Raw genomic sequence first — 20,341 nt, forward strand, 5'->3', positions numbered from 1 at the left:
CAGGAGCAGGCTCAACGAAGGAGACCATGCAGCCACAACCTATGCTAGATGACCTCAGCTGGGATGCTTCACTGGGCAGCGCAGGTGAGGACTTCGAAGTCCTCTGCTGTTCTCCCCAGCAGGCTTCCAAGGAGCCTGATAGCCCCAGGGTCTTCGTGCTGTAAGGAACATCTGGACTTTTTACCACTATGCAGGAAAAGTCGAGGAAAAGAAGGCAAAGCCCCTCTGTAATTGCTCACCTCTGCAGCCCTGCGTGGCATGGTGGTGGCCTGTAGCCCTCCTGCCTGCGGTGGGGCTCAGCAGGAGTGCTGGAGGGGGCCGGTCAGCCATGGGTAAGGCTGCATGATCCAGCCACCTCTGGAGGCGGGCACGGTAAAAAAAAACAAAAAAAACGCTGTGAGAAATACACCTATGACACGCTGGGCTGGCTTCTCGCCCGCAGCCCAGGGAGGCAGCATCCCGGAGCAAGCCACAGCTCCGCACAGCAACCGGCCCTCGGGATCAGGTAGGCTCAGCAAGGGGAAGAGGGTGCGGGGAAGTTTCTGCGGCCGCTGCTGGGATGGTCCCCATGTCCGGGAATGCTGAACAGTCCTTTCTTAGCAAGGAAGTGCCTTGGCCAAGTGCTGTGGCAAAACCCACAGCCGTCTTCCCGAGCAACATCCCTCCACCCACCACGGAGCTTTCAGACGGCTCAGGTGATGAAGGCTCGGCAGGCAGCAACTGGCACCCTGCTGCCAGGGACAGGCAGTTTCTCTGCCACCTCTGGCTTATTCCTGTTTCCTTGGACGATGAGGAGTTCCCTCCGTCTGGGGCACAGCGAGGAGCAGCCCACGTTTGTGCAGTGATTTGCTGAGCGCCCCCAAGCGCAGCGGGAACCAGGCTGTGCGATGAAGAGCTGAACCAGGGATGGTGGGAGCTCAGGCAAGAGACCAGGGGTTGAGGACAGAGGAGGGGAACAAGGGTCCCAGCCACGTGTGTACGTCTTGCTGTCCTACCCTGGGGACACGCTGAGCATTGCAGCGGAGGACCCGTTGGCTCCAAACCTGCTTGGATCGAGACGTACCCTGGGGAGGTAGAGGGCTCTGATGGTAGATGTGCGAGCGTACGCCCAACTGCGGGACCGCAACGTGCAGAGGCACTGGGGATGCAAGCACAGCCGTGCCCGGGACAAGCAGCCTGCTGGCAAGCGGGCAGGAGGAGGTTCTGTGGAGAAGGCTGGGTGGGGTGGAAGCGTGGAGACGATTTTCTTCCTTCTCTGTCTCTCTGGGTGCCAATTTCCAGCCCTCCCAGGCAGCAGGATGACTCTGTGGAATGGCTCCTTCCCCTTCTACCCTGGTGCCAACGCATGCTTCCCCTTCGACACCGCCTGGGCTGCCATCGTCTCAGTCTTCCTCTCCTTGTTGGCCACTTTCATCATAATCCTGCCAGGGATCCGGGGCAGGGGGGTAAGTGGAGGGGCAGGCGGAGCTCAGCCCTCTGGTCCCTGCCTTGTGTATCCCACATGCTTCCTTCTTCCCAGCCTCGAAAACAGACTCGGGGAGCAAACATGCCCACAGGTTCATGGCCAGGGCTCTGGCGCCTCTAGTAACACTTGGGGGTGAGCTCCAGCCCAACCCAGCATGTACCCCCATGCTGGAGACACCAAACTCCACCACCTCAAATTTACCAGGTGCCCAGAGCCGAGCTTGGCTGGATTTCACTGTGAGCAAGCCTGAGTGGTTTCCCAGGAGCGGAAAAACAGGGTGAGGCTCAAAAACCTCACTCCACCTTCCCCGAAACCCCAATAAAAGAAGGAGGTGTGCGTTGTGCTTGCCCCAGCACTGCTCGCAGGGCTCTGCATGGCCAGCGGACCCCATTGCGTGGCCAACGGACCCCGCTGCAAGCCCATTACTCACACGCCACATGCTCCTTGCGGGCTTGGCTTTGTGGTGGGGCTGGCCAAGAGCCATCTCCCCTCCAGGGGACACGCTGCAAACCGCCAGATGCTGCTTTTGTCTCCAGCGGTGGCCAGCTACCAACAGGTCCAAACCCGTGAGGTTTGGATAAGGGTGGAAATCCCAGCTCAGGACTACTAAAGCGAGTGTCTCCATCCTCCTTCCCAGAAAGGGGATGACGTGTCTTTCCTGAATGGGCTGGTTTGACCTTCTTGCTCTGCCCAGATCTCCCTGCTGTCTCCCCACCCTGCAGCAGGGATGACCCATCCACGGGTGCCCCCTGCCCAAAGCGCTGGAGACACGACTCCCCAGGGGAGGCACGGGCCTCTTTCTCACTGGACGGCATTTCTAAATTACACGTTTGGTGCTGAGGTGTCTGTGGCAAAATCTGACTGAGACCTGTCCCCCCTCTCTGCTCACTCCTCGCAGCGACTCTTCTGGTTCCTGCGGGTGGTAACGGGCCTCTTCGTGGGAGCCGTGGTCCTCAGTGAGTACCAGGGTCCTGGGGGGAAGCCCAAGGATACCCAAGACATGGGGGATGGAGGAACAAGGTGAGAGTGGGTGAACAGAACAGCCAAGCCCCAAGTCCAGCCCACAGGATGAGTTTATGGGTAAGACCAACCCTGGTCTGTGTCTGTGACCTGGCTCCAGCAAGTGGTGGGAGCTGCAAGCACCAAGCTGTCCCCTCTCCAAAGGCTGGTGGTCGTATGTGCAGACCACCTTCAGGGCAGTCACTGAAAGCCCACCATCAACTGCCAGGGGATCCAGACAAATTGCCAGGTGCTTAGACAAGGATCAGTGCCTCTAGGGCTAGGGACCACCCTGGATTTGGGGAGAAACCAACCCAAGTCAGGTTCTCAGGGTCATCGGTGGGGGTTGATGTTGGGGGGAAGGACATATGAAGCTTCTGCTCCTTGGGGCTTGCAACCCAAGCCTTGCCCTTGGGATAGGGTAGATGATGCTCAGGCCATGGTGACCACCATGGCAGGTACTTCCAGCACTAGATGTCTCGCCATCAGGCCATGATTAACCTTTGACATCTTCACAGCCATACAGTTCACCAGGGACTGGGAGACCGGCTGGGTGACAGCAAACACCTCCTACAAGTCCTTCAGCCGTGCCCTGGTGAATGTGGACATAGGGCTGCACATTGGCCTGGCAGGAGTGAACGTCACACTGGTGGGTGAGTGCGTATCACAAGAGGAGGGGACTGGTGCAGGTTTGGCAGATGTGCACCTGGATTCTGGGGCTGTGGGCCCTTGAGCCCCCACACCAGGAAGTCTTGGAGCTGCCTCCAAGGTGGAGAAAGGTCCTTAGTCTTCATCATCTGGCAGGAAACCCAGTGAATCAGGTCAATGAGACCATTGACTACAACGAGCACTTTGCCTGGAGCTTCAATGCAGACTACGATCACAGCTATGGTGAAGGCCTGGGGAAGGGGCTGCCCAGCCCCATCCTCTATGTGGCAGAGAAGTTCACCACGCAAAGCCCCTGCAGCATGCACCGGCAGTACCGCATCTCCGGCCACTACGCGTCCCTCACACTGTGGTAAGTTAGAGCAAGAGGTCAGCCCTACCTCTGCTCAGTGGGGAGGTAAAAAGAACCAGATGGAGTAGAGGGAGCTTGATGGAGCCACCCTCTTCCCTGTAAAGCCATGCCAAAGGCTTGGCTGGTCTCTGGCATCTGGCCTTCTGCAGAAACAAGAATGCTCATGCTTCCTGGCCTGCCCATCTCCCCAGAGTCCTCTTCTGTGTGCTCTGCCCTGATGTGCACAATTGCAGTTGGAGAAAATTTATTCTTCATTCACAGGAAAGCAGACGCAACTGTGTGGGTTTTATGGTGCAAGGTCCTCCCCCAAGCAAGATGCGGGGCCCCGATAAGACCAGCCGCGGCGGGGCTCCTCTTGCATGGCCACGAGAGCATGAGACCTGCTGGTGGGGAGCGGGAGGGACCATCGAGAGGGCACTCAGAGGCTGTCTTGTGGTGTAAAGCTGAGAGCCCTTGAGAGTGTTGTGGTCGTGGAGCCTCAGAGCATCTCCACGTGTCTCAGAGGGAAAGGCACTGCAGGGAAGAGTGAATCTTGCAGTTCCCCATATGGACGGAGGTTCCAGCTCCCTGCCCACATCTCTTTTTTTTTATTTTAAGGAAAAATAACTAGCCCTGGCCACACTTTCCTGCTATTGAGAAGGAGTATTTCAAGGCAAGGATGTTGATGTAAAGTTATTTTTCGTTATTATTCTTGGCATCAGAACAATTTGTTAGGCTTACCTCCCCAGCGAGCTAAACCCAAACCCCACACACAGGGCAGGGCTGGCAGCTGGGTTCACTCCAGGTGCTGAATCAGATGTGGGCACGGCTCCTTGCACAGCTCTTCAAACAAAGGTCTCCCTTGTTGCCGTTCTCCCTTTGAATAAGTGGGAACTGCCATGGGGTGGCCAGTTGTGGAGGACCACAAGAGTCAGAGAAAGAGTTAATTTGGAGGGACCTGCAGAGGTTTCTTCTGCAGTTCCCTGCCCTGAGCAGGTTTGATGTCAAAGCCGTATCAACGTGCTCGGGGCTTCATGAAGTTCAACACTGGATGTTCCCAGGCATGGAGATCCCTCTCCACCACTGGGGGACCGGTCCCACAGCTCTATCATTCATGCAGTTACAGAATCATTTGGGTTGGAAGGGACCTCCTTAGATCAGCCTGTCCAGCCCACCTGCTCAAGCAAGACCAGCTAGAGCAGGTTGCCTAGGGGTGTATCCCTCCATTGGGATGTGGAGAGGAGACCCTGAGAAGAGGCTCCAAGCATGACACTTTCTGCTCAGTTTTGTGGTCCTTTTGCAGGATGGCCTTTTGCACGTGGCTCATTTCCATCCTGTTGTTCTCCATCCCCATCCTGCTCTATGGTGGCTACATGCTCCTGCTCACTGCCGCGCTGATGCTCTTCTCCCTGCTCTTCTTCTTCACCGCGAGGAACACCCCGAAGTGCCCCATCCAGTTTGGCCCAGCTTCCTTGAAAACAGACTATGGTGGATCCTTTTGGCTGACATTAGCAACAGGTGAGTGCTCAGCTTGTTCCTGGGGCTTTTGTTCTCCATTCCTGCAGCAATGATGCTCAGTGATGCCCCAGCAGCACCTCATTCCTTCTGACGCCATGGCTGGTCACAGAAAATGGTTGTTTGGGTGTTTTTTTAAATAGCATACAAAAATTTAGGATAGCATCACTGAAACTGGGGGAAAAGGAGCTGAGCAGCCAGGAGATCTGAATGGCCAACGTTATCTGTGTGGAGGTGTGCCTAGAGGAGTGCCATGAAAGTCACGAATCGCAGAGTCAGGGAAATAGCCCGCCTGGAAGGACCCTTGGGGGGTCTTTCTGCCAGCCCCTGCCCAGAGCAGGGCTTACCTCAAAGCCACATCAACCTTGTTCAGTCTGGTGATGGATGTCCCCAAGGCCAGAGATCCCCTCTGCCTTTCAGCGCCTGCCTCACAGCTGTCCCACTCATGGGCAGCAATTACTTCCCGTGTTACAGAACTTCCCATGTTACAACTGTGCACCTCCGGGAAGAGACCGGCCCTTTTTCAGTAGTAAAAGATGGCAATTAACTCCCCCTGAAGACTCCTCTTTTTCAGGCTAAATAAACCCAGATCTTCCAGCCTTTCCCCATCCATGGCGGGCTCCAGTCCCAACTCTCTCAGCCATCTGCCCCAGTTCATTGACTTCTCTTTTGTACTGGGGAGCCCAAATTGTTGGCAGAGACCACACGTGGAGAGGGAAACACCACCTTCCCTTCACCTCCTGGGTGATGCCACATGCCATTGGCCTCCAGCCCCAGCTCCAGGTACGGATGGGGCTGGGACACAGCGGGGAGGAGGTGCTAACGTGTCTCCCCGTGCTGTGTGTTGCAGGGTTGCTGTGCCTGCTGCTGGGTCTGGCTGTCATCATCCTGAACTCCAGGCATCCAGAAAAGCTGAAGCTTGTCTTTAACCTGGACGAGCGGAAGGGAGAAGAAGAGGTGTGGGACAAGTCCTATGTGCCAGCCGAGCCTGGCTCCTCTACGCAGGACGTGCTGATGGTCCCTCTGGGCGAGCTTTGTGAGGTGACAGCCACACAGCTGTAAGGCACTGGGGGGAGGCAGGGCAAAGCCCGAGGACACCCCTCCTGAATTCATGCTCCAGTCCAACCCCACCAGGAGCCCTGGTGGGAAGAGACACAACGACAGCTGAGTGACAAGAATATCCAAGGTTGGAAAGGTGTCTCAAATACAATTGTTTGCCCTCATTATTTTTTTTTTTTTGCTGTTGTTTTACTCGCCAGCAGCTGGAAGAGCTTTTGGGGTGAGGACAATCCATGCCCCACCCCTGGCTGTCCAGTTACAGGCACCGGGCCCTTCCCCTCAGTTCTTCCCCAACAAACCCTAAGAGTCCTCCCCAAGATACAGAGGCTAAACCATGAGTAACTGGAGAGGAATCAAATAGCTGCAGACACACAGATATGAACCAAAGGAGAAGCGGAGCCCACGGCAGCAACACTCCCACCCTGAAGACCTCAAGAAGTCCCCTCTGCCCAGGGATGCTCTTCCCATCAGCGGTCAGGAAGAGCACGTGGAGCTGTGCTCAGCTAGGTGCCCTGTATCCAGCACCTCCTCTTGGTCAGGGGTGGAGAGCAGGCTAGCAAGGAGGCCCACGATTTAGTAGGTTGCTGGAGCCACCAGACCTTGGAGGCCTCCTGGATTTCAGACCCATCCTGACACCCCGCAGCTCAAGTTTGACATTAAGTCTGAGATGTGCCGGGCTGTACATTGGGCTGGAAACAGCACAGTCAGGGGGGTGGTGGGTTGGCTTCTGCTTCTTACAGGGCTTATAAGCACCCCAAACCACAGCCACCAGCCCGTGAGCAGCCTGTGAGCTATCGGTGCTCTTGTGGAAAGGAAGACAAAATGTTTTGGTGGGAGGGAAGGAAAGGAGGAGATGGGAACAGAGCTGCTACAGTGCCCCGGAGAGCGGCTGTAATCAATTAGCAAGCAGTGAGCATCACACCTGGTCGTGGAGGCTCGGTTTCCTCTTGCTCAGCCGTGGAGAGACACGTGTCGTGGGGCACACGACACTGAAATCCTGCACACCCGAGGTGGATCCAGCCGCCTTCTCCCGGCTGCTGACAGCCAGCAGGTTCCTTCTCCAGGCAGGGAGGGAGGGGAGGGAGCACACTTCGGGGTTTGCACCCCTTTCACCCTCCGCAGGTTTTGCAACATCTTTTTTTTTTGTTTTCCCCCCTCTTTTGTGCTTACGTATTTTCCCCTCTATCTCAATAAAATACGTTGGACCTGGTCTTTCTCCTGTCTGTGGATAGAGGCGTCCCTCTGAGGGCTGGCAGGCTGGGGACGCTCTGCCGCTGCGAGGTAGCAGACAGAGGGCGGGAAGAAGGCAAAGGCGGAGACTTTTTGTGGCCCCATATGGGGCATCTGACCACGGCTAGTTGGCGCAGGGCCATAAAGGTGAGTCAACACGCAGTGAACAGGGTACTGGAGGTTTGGTGGGAGCAATTCCCAGCCCAGCAGAGAGGTTTGCAGAGGGACCACCATGGGGCAGGCCCTCTGGGGAGGGGGTGCTCGGACATGGCGTCCTGTCCCATCCCACTCTGGATGGAAGAGCCTTCAAGGAGGAAAGAGAGGACCCAACAGGCATTTAAAAATAGCTTGGAGTTGAACTCCTTGGGCTTGGGAGACCACAGCCAGGATGTTCACAACGGCATCTACCAGGACACGCTTCAGCCTATGGATGAACTAGATCTGAGGTGCAACAACCCCCTTTTATTTCTTTAGTTGAAATTCAGCCTTCATAAAGCTCTGTCTTTCCCTGGGGGGGTTACCCCTTGCAGCCCAGCCTGGGGGGCAGGGGAGTGGGCAGCTGTGGTGCCTGCTAGATGTCATGGGGGCTGCATGCCCCTCTGCAGGGAGTGCCACCAGGCGTGGGGACCACAGTCCTCGCAGAGCCCCAGGCTGTGCTCTCGGAGGCATTCGCAGTGTTTTTGCTCCATCGCTGGCCCTGACCTGCTGGTTAGATGCCAGGTTCCCTGGACAGCGTGGGGCCAGAAGCAGCCTGGGCTGTGAGCCAGGGATTTAATGGCAATTATTTTACGTCTTGTTGTGCAACAACGGCTCAATCCAGCCAGGAAACTGAGCCGGGAGCTGTGATGGACGGAGGAGGTAGGACCTGCGGCAGGACAACCTGGGGGCCGTACAGCCACAGCTCTTATGGTGCTTGTGAAGAAGCAGCTACAACAACACATAGTGAGGCAAAATAATCATCCCTGAGCACTGGCCCTCGTTTATGCCTCTGGTGGCAAGGGAAGAAGTCCTTCACCCACAAATCTCCTTGCAGGTGGCCAGCCCCCGTGCCACAGCCAGCCCCTGTTGTCCTGACCCCCTGCTCCGCACGGGCACGGTGTGCAAAGGGGTGTCCTTGTCTCCCATTGCGCCATCGCCACTGCTCAGCCGGCCCCACGCAAGGTCTGCTGCAGGAGCCCTGGCCCTCCGGTGTTTGCTAGGAAGCCGTCAAGGCACACAGAGGGCTGTGCCTCAAACAGATCAAGTTTTGTTTAGGGGTTGTTTATTTGGGTTCATGTCCCTGTATGCCTGGATGCAAGAGGCCGAAGCTTTTCTTTGGGTGAGGATGCTGTTGGAGGGTAAGCGTGCCTAAAAGCAGGGGATGAAACCGGAGAGTGCCAGATGGGGTGGCAGAAAGGGTGGGAGAACCCCCAGCCTCCTGTGCTTTCAGGGCACAGGGTCTGCCCCACACCAACCCAAAAACCTGGCGGTTGTTCGTAGCATCTTCCCACGATGCCTCCGGACCTGACATGCCTGGACGCAAGAAAGGATCCTCCTTTTCCTGAGGGAGTTTTGTTGGTTCAATCTTAAGGCTTTCGTCCTGCCGCTCGGCTAGCTAAAGTCCTTTTGAGGTTCTCCTACATTCCTACAGCACCCTGCTCCCCACGACAAGGGTTTCGCAATGGCTCCCATTGACACGTGTCAGCGAGCCACCTCCTTCCTTGGGGGCCCCTCTGCCAGGGCAGCTTCCCCCAGGGGAAGGATGCTGCTGCCGCGGGCTCAAAAGCAGGTGCCTGCAGACGTGCCCCACAGCCTCCTCTTAAGAAACCAGCCCCCCCAGAATGCCCAAAGTGCTTCAGAGGAGCGGGTTTTTAACAAGGTTTTATTGAAAATAATAATTCTTGTGCATAGCAAATCACATTAAGTGCAACACAAATATCATGTGAAAGAAATTAGTAACTTAAGAGTGAGGCTCTTTTCTCAGAAAGAGCCAAAATACTGAAATGATGTCCTTTATAATTGGTTGGACTGAAGCTGCCCAGTTCTCTGGCATCCAGATACGGCGTCCTCATTATGCCAACCTGTGGAGACTTCACCGGATCAGTGGGTTTGGTGGCAGAGCCCACCTTCTGTTCGTAATAACGCAACTCGATGCACTTCATTTCTCACCTGGGCTGGGTCTGACCCCCGGCCTCGGGCTTGTGGTTCATGGTGAGCCCAGCCAGCCCAAATGGGCTGGGGGGGGGTAACATCTTTCTTCCCTCTCTTTCCTTTCTTGTGGCATCTGTTTGGCCCACGCTGGGCTACGCATCTTACCTAATAAGGCTCAAGTTTGAAAGTGAAAATAATCACATCACCACGTCCCTCCTGGCAAACTCCATGGTACATTCACTCAGTCTTTATTTCTGGAACAGTTTTTTTTTTTTACTCTAGCTTGTGCAGCATCTGGCGTGACAGAGGCCAGGTCCATGCCTGCCTTTCCTAGGTACACCTAAAGGTCTACACTAAACATCAGTGCTTGGGAAAGAAAACAGCAGCTTTAATCAGTGGCTTTTGGGGTCATGGGTGCTCCCCGGGAGAAATCAGTTTCTGGTGTGGGAACTGGCCACCAGAAGCTCACTGCACCACCGTGCCAGGGCGCGGAGCAGGAAGGGCATTCCTCCCGGGACAGAGATCCCCAGGTGAGCGTGGAGCCCAAGAGGCTGGAGCCTCAAGCTGCTCCCGTGGCAGCCTGCCAGCCCTCTGCAAAGCCTGCCCTTTTCCACAGGGCACGGTCAGGGAGACGCAGTCCGCAAAGGTACTTCTCAGCCAGCACCCACCCCAGCGTGGGCTTGCGCACGGTTCAAAGGCAGCGGAGTGAGGAAAGGGGTCTCTGGGGACATCGGGAAGGGTTTGTGCTCTGCCCTCGTGGGCCCACCTTCAGGGAAGGAGTGGGGAAAAAAACTTTCTTCTAGATGCTGTTGGGGTTGAGTTTGGAGGGCTGAGAAAGACACTGCCCGTTGTTCATAAAATGGGCGTTGACATACACTTCAGTCATTTCCTGGTGTTCCTCTGCTTTGTCCTCATGGAGGTCAAAGAAAGTTTTCAGTAGGTCCAAGCTGAAGTAGTGCAGTGCAACAACGGTGATCCCAGCCACAAAACAGAGCAAGCCTAGAAGGCAACATACTCTCTGAGAGCGTTCCCACAAACAGCTGCATGCTTCCCACCCCACACCCCTCCTGTGATGGCCCCATGCCAGGGAACAATGCCTTCCCTTACAGAAAATGGCCCTCTGCTACGTGAAGTGGCTCCAGCTGCTGTGCTGAGCATCTTAAAACCTAGGCACAGGTCTTAAAACCCCATCTCCTTGCATTCCTGCATCTCAGGGACTAAAATCCCCCCACCACCCTTGAGATGGGGATGGTATTCCCCCTTCTGCCAGCCCTCTCCGCACCTCTGCCGGGATCTGCTTTGCCGAGGACCAGGCTGGGGCTCTGGTGGGCTGCACTGCCTGAGCTCTCTGACGCCCGTTTCTGGGGGAAAGCACTGGGACTCTTGCACACCCAGAGGGACAAGGTGGTGTTCCCTGACGCAGCTTGGTGTCCTTACCAATCGCTAGCGTGAGCCAGAAAGATCCCCCATAGCTTATGTGCAGGATTTCGGTCCCAAACTGGATCGGGCACACCAGGGTGTTCCTCACGGTGGAGAATGAGAGCAACGAAAAGATCATGAAGGCGCCCGTGACCAGGAGCATGTAGCCTCCATAGACTAGGACAGGCATGGAGAAGAGCATGTTGGAGACGAGCCAAGTGCAAAAGGCCACCCTGGAGACAAGAGAAGACCAACAGATGAGTTATGCAAGTGCCACAGACTAGGATGCTGTATGCGAGGATTTCCATGTGGGAGGAGGAATCTGGGCTCCAGGTTGCATTGTATGAGGCCAAGAAGCTCTGTGGGCAGGCTGGAGTGATCCTTGGCCTCCCAGGCCGAGCAAGCACATGTGCAACGCTCACACCGCTACTTCCAGAAGGCAGAAGCCCAGATTTCCTCTTCACATTGCTCAGCTCACAGACAATACCAGCTTCAAGGAGGCCACAGCAGCCCACTCAGGATATCTAGACCATCTCAGCTCCCTGCCCTTCCACATGTGGGGCAGTGCAGACACCGGAGAGCAGCACACAGGACTGGGATAATTGCAGAAGCACACATAAGTCATTTTCAGCAGCTGTGGACTTGGCTGAGGAGCTGGGTGACGGGGGAAGCCTTCAGCTATGGGCCAGGAGCTCTTGGTCTCTTGGTCCATGGCATCACCAGGCCCCTTTCCTAGCTTCTGCATCCCTGCTGTCAAACCACAGGGAACAGCACTGCAATGGCCCTTGCCCTTCACAACCCATGGTAGAAGAGACCAGCTCCTGACAGCTATGGACCAGCTCTCCCTCAGCCCAAGTGAGCAGCAACATGCCGCTGCCCAGCAGATCCTGCTAAAGAGCTGAGATTGACCCCACAACACTCCCAGATATTAAATTCCCTCGCAGATGGGGACGGGAGAGTTGTGCACATGCTGCTGGGTCTCTCTGGGCCACCCGCCAAGGACAGCAGCTCCAACTGCCTCCATGGGCATGGATCCCTGCCATCCTCACCCCATCATGGCAAGGATCTGTACCACATTCCTCTCTCCTGTGCCCAGCCCTGGTGGAGTTGACCAGCAGAGAGAACCAGGAACCTCCTATCTGCTCACCCCAAGGTGCCCACAGGGCCACCAGTTTGACCGCAGACCTTGAGGGGGCCCCTTCCACGTGCATGGCTTTCCTCCCGGCAGCACGCAATCAATCACCATCCAACTCAGAGGCTTAGGGGCAAGGCAGCAGAACCCTTCCCACATCCTTACATCTCCCCTGCCTACACCAGGAGACAAAAGCTCACCAGAGAGTGGCCGATGCGTAGTGGCCAGAGATGCGGTACTGCCGGTGCATGCTGCAGGGGCTTTGCGTGGTGAACTTCTCTGCCACATAGAGGATGGGGCTGGGCAGCCCCCTCTCCAGCCCTTCGCTGTAGCTGTGGTCGTAGTCTGCATCAAAGCTCCAGGCAAAGTGCTCGTTGTAGTCAATGGTCTCGTTGACCTGATTCACTGGGTTTCCTGCCGGAGGGAGAAGACTGTGTCCCAGCAGCCTGGGTGCTGCCAGCCAGGAGCATGGACGCCAGAGGGACAACAGGCTCCCAGGAGCCTCCATGCAGACCAAAGCAACCCACAGGGCACTTGGAGACCTTCTGGGCCCATGGCCACGCCAGAGCTGCAGATGGGGACACCAGACTCACCCATGAGCGTGACATTCACCCCGGCCAGGCCAACATGCAGCCCGATGTCCGCATTCACCAGGGCATGGCTGAAGGACTTGTAGGAGGTGTTTGCCGTCACCCAGCCGGTCTCCCAGTCCCCTGTGAACTGCACAGCTGCCAGGAAAAGTAAAGCTGGAGTCAAGGAGGGGCTGGTCTGGGGCTTTGTTGTGCTGAAGTTGGGCGGGGGGGGGTCACAGGCGGTCTTCCCACCGTGGCACCACAAGGGAGTGTAAGGAGGGCAGGAGAGCTGACTCAGCCACCAGGACGTGCCCCAACCAGCTCCCACGCCCTGGCAGAGCTCATGTCCTCCCTTCACTGAGCATCCACTCCCTCGATCTGGGAGCGGGGGAGCTCGGATCCCTATGGATGAACCCCACGACCTGATTCCTCCTTGGACAACCTCTCCAGGACTTCCCTGCAAGCTCCCCACCACAGCAAGGATCGCAGCCCCCTGGGACAGGGCCTGGGAAATGAGCCCGTTCCTCAGCCTCGGGAACAGGGGTGAGTTTCATTCCAAGTTTTAAGCTCCCTAGATCGAGCTATTAGTGAATAGCGAAAATCGCTGCCAAGCGGAGGCAGTGGAGAGGGGTGGCAAGTCACAGTGACACAGTCACAAGTGACACAGCTCTGTCAGTTCATCTCGGGAGGGAAAAGAAAAATTTGAAGGATTTCTGGTCTATGTTTTTTGGAACAAAGTGTCCTTTTCTGAACCACTTTGACTTTGCAGCGGGATTAATTTTTCGGTACTGAAATGAGCTGAAAGTGAAGGTGGTGATTTAATCTGGGGCTGAAGAAGAAAACCTGCCCGAAAATAAGTTCAGCTGCTGAATCAACTTGCGAGGGCACTGATCCAGTAGCAGTTCTGCAGAAGCCTTTTCCAGCCGCAGGGTTGAGCGTGCCCTGCTGCCGCCAGACAGAAACCTTGACGCTGGCTTTAAAACTACTAATTCCTCCTGTGTGTCCGAGCAGCGCCCAGCTGCATCCTTGTGAGGAGAGTGGCACTGGATGGCTCTCCGGGGCTGAGCTGGTTGAGGCTGTGGAACAAGCCCTCACCTCCACCCCTCTGCCATTTCCAGCCTGGCACCGTGTTCCCGGGCAGCTCTGGTGGCATCTCCCAGCACCTGGATATCCAGAGGAGGAGGGTAACCACCACACACTGGACTGGCCCGTGTGTCAGCCAACAGAGTCCTGCGGCTGGTCACAGCCTGGGTATCTACTTTTATCACCTGGTCGAATCAGGGGTTGAGTCATTTAGGTTGTGCTTCGCCATCCCTCTCCAAACAGTCTTGTAATCCACCCTGTCCTTGGCAGCAGGAGACCGACTTTGATTTAGGGTCAGGGCTGGTTGCTCTCCCCATCTGGCATCTTCTGTCCCCTCAGTACCTCTTTCGTTTACGTGTCCTGTCACCCTGTCCGACTTGGAAATCCCACAGCCTGGTTTCCACCACGAGTCCCATTTATTACAGGTTTCCTGGTTTCTACTAAACCAAATCCTCTCCTTCATCTCCTCCTGCCTTGCTCCTTGGAAGGTCTTTACCGCCCCACCTCAGCGTCTGTTCTGCCTGTGTTTTATTTCGACCTGCTCTCTCCACGTCCCTGCAAGGCTCCTCTCGTCCTCCAAACGCGCCTGGCCGCAGTCCCAGCCGCTCAGCCGTGCTGCCTCAGCAGCGGGCAGCTCGGGAGGGCTTGCACGGTTGGAGGAACACAGGGCTGTGCAGCCCACTGGAGCTGGGGCTCTCCAACCTCCGCGCTGCGGTTACGGCCAGCAAAGCTCTCTCTCGATTCAGAAGTGACCACGGGCACCTCCAGGTGCCCTTAAGCCCTTTTGGGAAGTGGTGGTATTCTTTACTGAGCAGGGCTAGGGGTAGACCCTGCAACCAACTTCAGCCAGGTGACAGCTACAACCACCAGCTCCCATTTCCCAGCACTGACCCTGCCCCGGGGTTCAATCCTTCCCCAGACCCACCCGCCGGGGGGCTGCACAGCACTTACCAACGATCACCACTCCCACGAGGAGGCTGAGGAGAACCCGGAGAGTCCAGTACAGCCTCTGCGGGGAGAAAGGTGGGACATCAGGCAGGGAGGAACAGCCCCATCTGTCTTCCTGCCTCACCCCGAACCAGCCGGGAGTATCCCAGCATCCAAAATGTGGGGAGGAGATGCTTATCTCCAGGGAGAGGGGTCACGCACCGCCCGCCCGCGGATGCCCGGGATGATGAGCAGGAAGCTGCAGGTGAACGTTAGGAAGACCACGATCACTATGATGCTGCTGACATCAAACACGGCGACCTTCCTCTGCTGCAGGTAGAAGGGGTAGACGCCATCAAAGAGAGTCATCTTGCACTTCCAGGAGCCTGGGGGAGAGACGCGGTCACAGCGGAGCCCCGGCTGCCTCCAGCCTGTGGTGGCCACCCCCAGCTCAGCTCTGGAATAATCAGCTGCGAGAGGTCCACCTCAAAAATCCCCAGAGGGACGAGGAAATGTGACGCTGCAAGGAAACAGGCAGGGTGAAATACTTCCCAGCAGAGAAACACGCCACCCAAAAGCCCTTGGTGGAGGAGAGGAGGTGCCCAGGGCAGGGCTCCACCAGCCTGAAGGGATTATGGCAGCCTGGGGAAGCACGAGCCACTGTCCTGCTGCCACTTGAGGAGCAGCCCAAGCCCAAAAACCTGCTGAGCGGCTCCTCCCCGGACAGAGAAGGGTCTTTCCCTCCAGCAGATGCAGCCAGGGCTTTCCGCTTTGTGGCTCACCCTTAGAGAAAGTCCATGAGCCGGTGACAACCAACCTCCCTCCAAAATGACAAGGAACCACTGAGAACACCGATTTCACAGTAGTAAAACTATCCTTGGCCAGGGGCCGCCATTGCCGAGCGGAACAAAGCCCCTCACCCCCATTTCCACCCCCTCCCTTCCAAGAGGCTTTTCCCCAGGAGCTGCAAAGCGCAATCCGGGGAGGGAGGACTGTGCCTGTGCTTGGTCCAGAGGGGCCAGAAGCAACCCCTAGAGGCGGGATGTGGGTCCAAGGAGCACACAAGCTTCAGGAGCACATCTCAAGGCTAAAGAAAACTGAGTTACACGAGACAATGAAGTGTGTAATTCCCGTAGATGTCTTTGAACTCCCACCGACGCTTTAGTTCTTGCAATTACAGAGCTTCCCCCCGTTCCTGGGTTAGATCTTTTCTCCCCAAACTGATTACATGCTTAGTCCTTTTATTTTCCTTATTTAATAGCATCTCCGCACATAACTACCCCGGGAAGTCTTTCTCAAGTCAGGCAATGCCACAGCTAATATGACTCATGACCGAACACAATTTCTTTCTGTCCCTGCATGGAGGAGTTGATTTTATTATCATTTTCTGAAAACAGTACTAATTGTATTTTTAGGTAAGATCCAACCCAGAAGCAATTCAGACACTAAAAAGCAGGTCCCAAACCGCTAGAAGTGGGTGAGGATTACGATAAACATCATAAAACAGTTTACCTGGGCAGCTGAAGTCACTTTTCAATGCGTAAAGCAATATATGGTTTCAGAATAATTTTCTGTCCAGTAACCCAGATCATTACAGCAAACAGTTTAACAGAGACTGGGTTTTTACAACGGGCTCACAACTGATCTAGACCTGACCTTGTCTGGACTCTCTGCTCCGGACTGACAGAACTATCAGGCGTACTTAGAAACCCCAATATGGGCTATTTCCCTGGAAAGCCAAGCCCAGAGAAGGAAGGTCTTGAAGGACCGTTCTTGCTGTCATTACCTGGCAAGCAGGGGCTGTAATTGAGTCCCGATGCGACAATGTCCTGAAGTCCAGCCGCGGGGTCCCCAGCCCAGCAAACGTGCCCACAAACAGTCTGAGGGGCTGTAAGAGACGAAACAAATGAACAGCTTAGAGTAGGGGAAGGTAAAGCTTGATCGCTTGAATTCCACTGGTTTTGTTAGGTCTTTGCCTGAATTTCACAGGAGGTGCGATGAGGGAAGGGTGATTTCCAAGTCTGTAGCCACTGAAAAGCAGCTCTTCGCCACTGAAAACAGATCAACTGTACGTAACAATTGAAAACCCAGAACGTAACATGGAAAACGCTGCCTTTTAAAATCTAAATTTAACTTTCAAACAATATCAAGGGCTGTTTGCATTTCCTCTATGCTTTGCGGCTTCTGGGAATAGTTCTGTAGAGAATTTCCAGGGAAACAGCTCTTTCTGTTGCTGTCCGCCCAATCTTTTTCACTTGATTACCCTGCACAGAAGACCAGCTCCTTGGCATTTTTGCAGCTTTGAAGTGGAAAACTGGTGCCTGCAGCTCAGAGCAAGAGAAACTGAAGTTGTTGCATGTTGGAAAACATCCCCCATGCAGAAGCATGCCTCTGGCCCTAGAACCCCTATGGTTTCCTCTGTCACAGTGCATGGAGAGGGAAAAGACTGAAGACATCTTTGAGGAAAGATCAGTAATTTAGCAGAAAGGGACAACTTATCTTTTGTTTAAAATATTCTGGATTGGCAGCAGAGAAAGGCAAAGGAGGCAGAAAGTTTGTCCAAAACCCAGCAGCTGCTGCTCACAGAAAACCCGTTTTCCCGCCCCAGAATGAATCAAGCTGGAAGAGACCTTTTGGAAGTGCCCAGCCAAAACCTTCTCACAGCAGAGCCTACAAGCAATCCTAGATTGGGCTGCTCAGGGCTGCAGATTGGTATTTTCCATTGAAACAAGGGAAAATCCTGTCCCCTGGAAACTGAATCATCAGAGCTGCAATTCAGGGGTGGGGAGGACCTCCTTGCGTGTTCCTGCCGCTGTAAGAGGGTCAAATCACAGAATCACAGGATAGGAAAAATAACCCCACCAGGTTAACTCAGGATGGGGATTCATCCTCTCCTCCCCACCCTCGCCCGACCGGCATCCCTCGAGCAGGGTGGGCAGCGTCCGAGGGCTGCTCCCCGGAGCGCTCGAAGGGCCGGGGCAGGGGCGGCTCATCGCGCCGGGGGGCGGGGGGGGGGCGGCCGGGGCGGCGGGGGTCGGGGGGGCAGCAGCCCTTTCTTACCGACAGACCTACCTACCGTCCTACCTACCTACCTACCGGCGGCGGCGGGGCTCGGGCGGCACCGTCCCGCACCGCGCTCTTATAGGCGGCGGCGGGCGCGGAGCCCTATGTAAATGCCGGCGCGGCCCGCCCCGCCGCACTGCCCGCCGCACCGCCCGCAGGTGAGCGCCGCCGACGGGGGCCGCCGACACGCGTGTCCCCTCTCGGGTGGGCTCTGGGGGATCGGGACCACGCGTGTCCCCTCTCAGGTGGGGGGTCCATGGGATAGGGACCATGTGTGTCCCTTCTTGAATGAGGTCTGAAGGATCGGGGCCAGGCGTGTCCCCTCTCGGGTGGGGCCTGGGGGATCGGGACCATGTGTGTCCCCCCTCGAATGGGGTCTGGAGGATCGGGACCACGCATGTCCCCTCTCAATCGGGATCTGGGGAATCTGTGTGTGTCCCCTGCCCCCGCGGGGGGGGGGACTCAGACCGCGACACGGCCATACGCGCTGCTGCCTGGCGGAACGTCGGGCTACGCGGGTTGTCGCCAGTGGAGGGGGCAGGGGGTGTCGCTACCCCCGTCTCCTCCTGCCTGGGGGCCAAGTGGGATGGGGCCACGCGTGGGGGGATGGAAGGGGTCGGCCCGCACGGTTCTTTCCTTTGTGATGGACAGGGACAGGGCGGGATGAGGCCATGTGTCCCCCGCCCGCAAGGGAACCGGGGCGCTGGGCTACTGGTGTCCCCAACCTGCCTGGGGGACGGGGCACAGGGTGAGATGGGGGAACACATCCCTGCCTTCTTGGGGCACCCACCTGCATGGAGGACTAGGAGGTTGAGGCCACTCATGTCTCTGCCTGCATGGAGGACTGGGGGGGGGGGTCCGGGTGATGTACGAGGACAGGGTGGGATGGGGTCCTGCATGTCCTCACCTGCAGGGTGCGATGGAGCCACGCACATCCCAGCCTGTGAGGGAGCGGGGCCACGGGAGAGAGGGGGTTGGGATTATGCATGGGCACAGGACACCGTGGGGATCCCTTATGTCCCACCCGGGGAGGGAGTCTGGCTGTGCACTGTGGTGGCACCGGGCCATCTGGCCCCAGGGGCATCCCCAGGCAGGAAAGCTGGAGACACAGCTGGTCCCTGGGTGCATGCTGGCCATAGCGTGTGCACAGCTTTGGGATTTTCTGGATGACGTCTGAGGCTGGGGATGCAGCCTGTTCTGAAACCCCAGGGCTGGCTGGCTTGTGGGTGAAGGTGTCAGTCCACCAATCTGTCCCATCAGCACTGGGGAGAGCTAGAAATAAGCTGTGACTAACAAGAATCACAGGGACCAGGCTCCAGGCTTCTCGAATGCCTTGAAACTGCTCTCCTCTCCCTGTATGGTCACACTGAGTTCCGTTGCTCCCTGAGCATGCTGATGTGTCCCATAGTCCCAGATTACATGTGTCTCCAGGGAGAGCTCAAGAGACATTTGGAAGCTGAAACCCTAACTTTATGGGAGCCAAGACTGCTGAGATCAGGTGGAGCAGGAGATCCTTGCTCTGCGGGAAGCCATGTGTTTGCACTCCCTTCAGCCCATTTTTTGGAGGGGTGTGGAACTCCAGGCCTTGAAAGGGCACAGGGATCCTCTCTGATGGGCGAAGATAAGGCTGGGGAAGCGGGTGCTTGATTTCACGAGGTGCAGAGGGAGGAAATGACTTTCCAAAGGCGGCACAGGGAATCTGCGGAAAAGCAGAGACTGGAGGGCCCATCAGGCCATACAAAATTCCTGGAAAGTTTGAAAAGCCTATGGAAACAATCCAAGCTTGCAAAGCTTTCCCTCAGCAAGTTGCCCCATAGGCTTCCAAGATCAGTCTAGTTTCATTATGTCAAGGGACCCCCTGGTGGTTTGCGAGATTTGGGAGGCAGGTGTGAGAGCAGAGGGCTCTTTCTGGAGAAGCCTGGCAGCCTGGTCCTCAACACATGGGAGAGGACATTGGGGAGTGTGAAGCTGGAGCCCTCAGCTGAAGTGTGGGAAAGGAGCTTGTGGGACGTCTGAGTGTCGCTCAAGAGATGCCCATCTGCCTGGGCATCCCTAGCCCAGATCTGCGTGTTCCTCCTCTTGGCTGAATCCTGTAAAGACTGCTGTCACTCAGCTCTGCTTGTGAGGAGGTTCCCAGCAATAGGTGGAGAAGTTTTGATAAACAGGGGGAGACATGATATCAATGTCTGCTCACACCTTTACAGACCAAGCTCTTCCAGGGAGAGCTGCTCCTGGGGAAGTGAAATGGTTCCCGAGGTTTGGTTGGGAGAGACAAACTGCTGATGTGCCCAGTAACTTGTAGGAAGACATAAAGGCAGCGTAGAGGCACGGAAGAGTTCCATGTTTGTGGGAAAGGCCCTGAGAAGTGTATGGTCCAAGCTACTGCTTGGAGCAAGACCACCATTGTCACTGTATCATGTTGGCCACGGTTGAGGCTGGAAAGCCACCAGAGACTCCCCCCCCCCAAGTCTTGGGTTGCCTAGGCAATAAATGGGTTTTCAGTGCTGGGCCATGGAGAGATGAAAAGTGCATGAGAACTGGCATGCCATCTCACGACTGGGTCAAGAGCAATTCCCATATCTGAGGGAAAGGGAGGTTGCTCAGTGACAGAAGGAATTTAAAAAACCCATTTTCTGCTGGAGCCCTGCAAGAGGACTTAAGGTGAAAGGGGGCAGGTGCTACGCTGTGACTGCAGTGATGTGCTTTGAGCCTGGGCTTTGCCCCATGTTTCCTGAGCGACTCTGGTAAAT

General features: G+C 56.1%; 2 protein-coding genes across 2 annotated transcripts; one reads left to right on the plus strand and one right to left on the minus strand.

Moving 5' to 3' along the window:
* Positions 1-1,298: 1,298 nt before the first annotated feature.
* Positions 1,299-6,038, plus strand: DUOXA1 (dual oxidase maturation factor 1). Its single transcript, XM_054214762.1, has 6 exons — positions 1,299-1,445; positions 2,364-2,421; positions 2,983-3,117; positions 3,269-3,482; positions 4,765-4,979; positions 5,827-6,038. The coding sequence occupies exons 1-6, from the start codon at positions 1,299-1,301 to the stop codon at positions 6,036-6,038; spliced, it is 981 nt and encodes a 326-aa protein (XP_054070737.1).
* A 4,047-nt stretch (positions 6,039-10,085) lies between these two features.
* Positions 10,086-14,897, minus strand: DUOXA2 (dual oxidase maturation factor 2). Its single transcript, XM_054214785.1, has 6 exons — positions 14,751-14,897; positions 14,553-14,610; positions 12,540-12,674; positions 12,147-12,360; positions 10,833-11,047; positions 10,086-10,394 (listed from the first exon to the last, which is right to left on the minus strand). The coding sequence occupies exons 1-6, from the start codon at positions 14,895-14,897 to the stop codon at positions 10,195-10,197; spliced, it is 969 nt and encodes a 322-aa protein (XP_054070760.1). The 3' UTR covers positions 10,086-10,194.
* Between the last annotated feature and the right edge of the window lie 5,444 nt (positions 14,898-20,341).

The sequence above is a fragment of the Rissa tridactyla genome, chromosome 9 (genome assembly GCF_028500815.1).
Source record: "Rissa tridactyla isolate bRisTri1 chromosome 9, bRisTri1.patW.cur.20221130, whole genome shotgun sequence".
Classification (NCBI taxonomy): domain Eukaryota; kingdom Metazoa; phylum Chordata; class Aves; order Charadriiformes; family Laridae; genus Rissa; species Rissa tridactyla.

Excerpts from the sequence above, each read along its gene's own strand:
- DUOXA1 (XM_054214762.1), top strand. The coding sequence starts at position 1,299 with ATGACTCTGTGGAATGGCTCCTTCCCCTTCTACCCTGGTGCCAACGCA. Across the intron at positions 1,446-2,363 it reads CAGGGATCCGGGGCAGGGGG|CGACTCTTCTGGTTCCTGCG; the intron begins GTAAGTGGAGGG and ends CACTCCTCGCAG. Across the intron at positions 2,422-2,982 it reads CGTGGGAGCCGTGGTCCTCA|CCATACAGTTCACCAGGGAC; the intron begins GTGAGTACCAGG and ends ACATCTTCACAG.
- DUOXA2 (XM_054214785.1), bottom strand. The coding sequence starts at position 14,897 with ATGACTCTCTTTGATGGCGTCTACCCCTTCTACCTGCAGCAGAGGAAG. Across the intron at positions 12,675-14,552 it reads CGTGGGAGTGGTGATCGTTG|CTGTGCAGTTCACAGGGGAC; the intron begins GTAAGTGCTGTG and ends TTTTCCTGGCAG. Across the intron at positions 12,361-12,539 it reads GGTGAATGTCACGCTCATGG|GAAACCCAGTGAATCAGGTC; the intron begins GTGAGTCTGGTG and ends TCCCTCCGGCAG.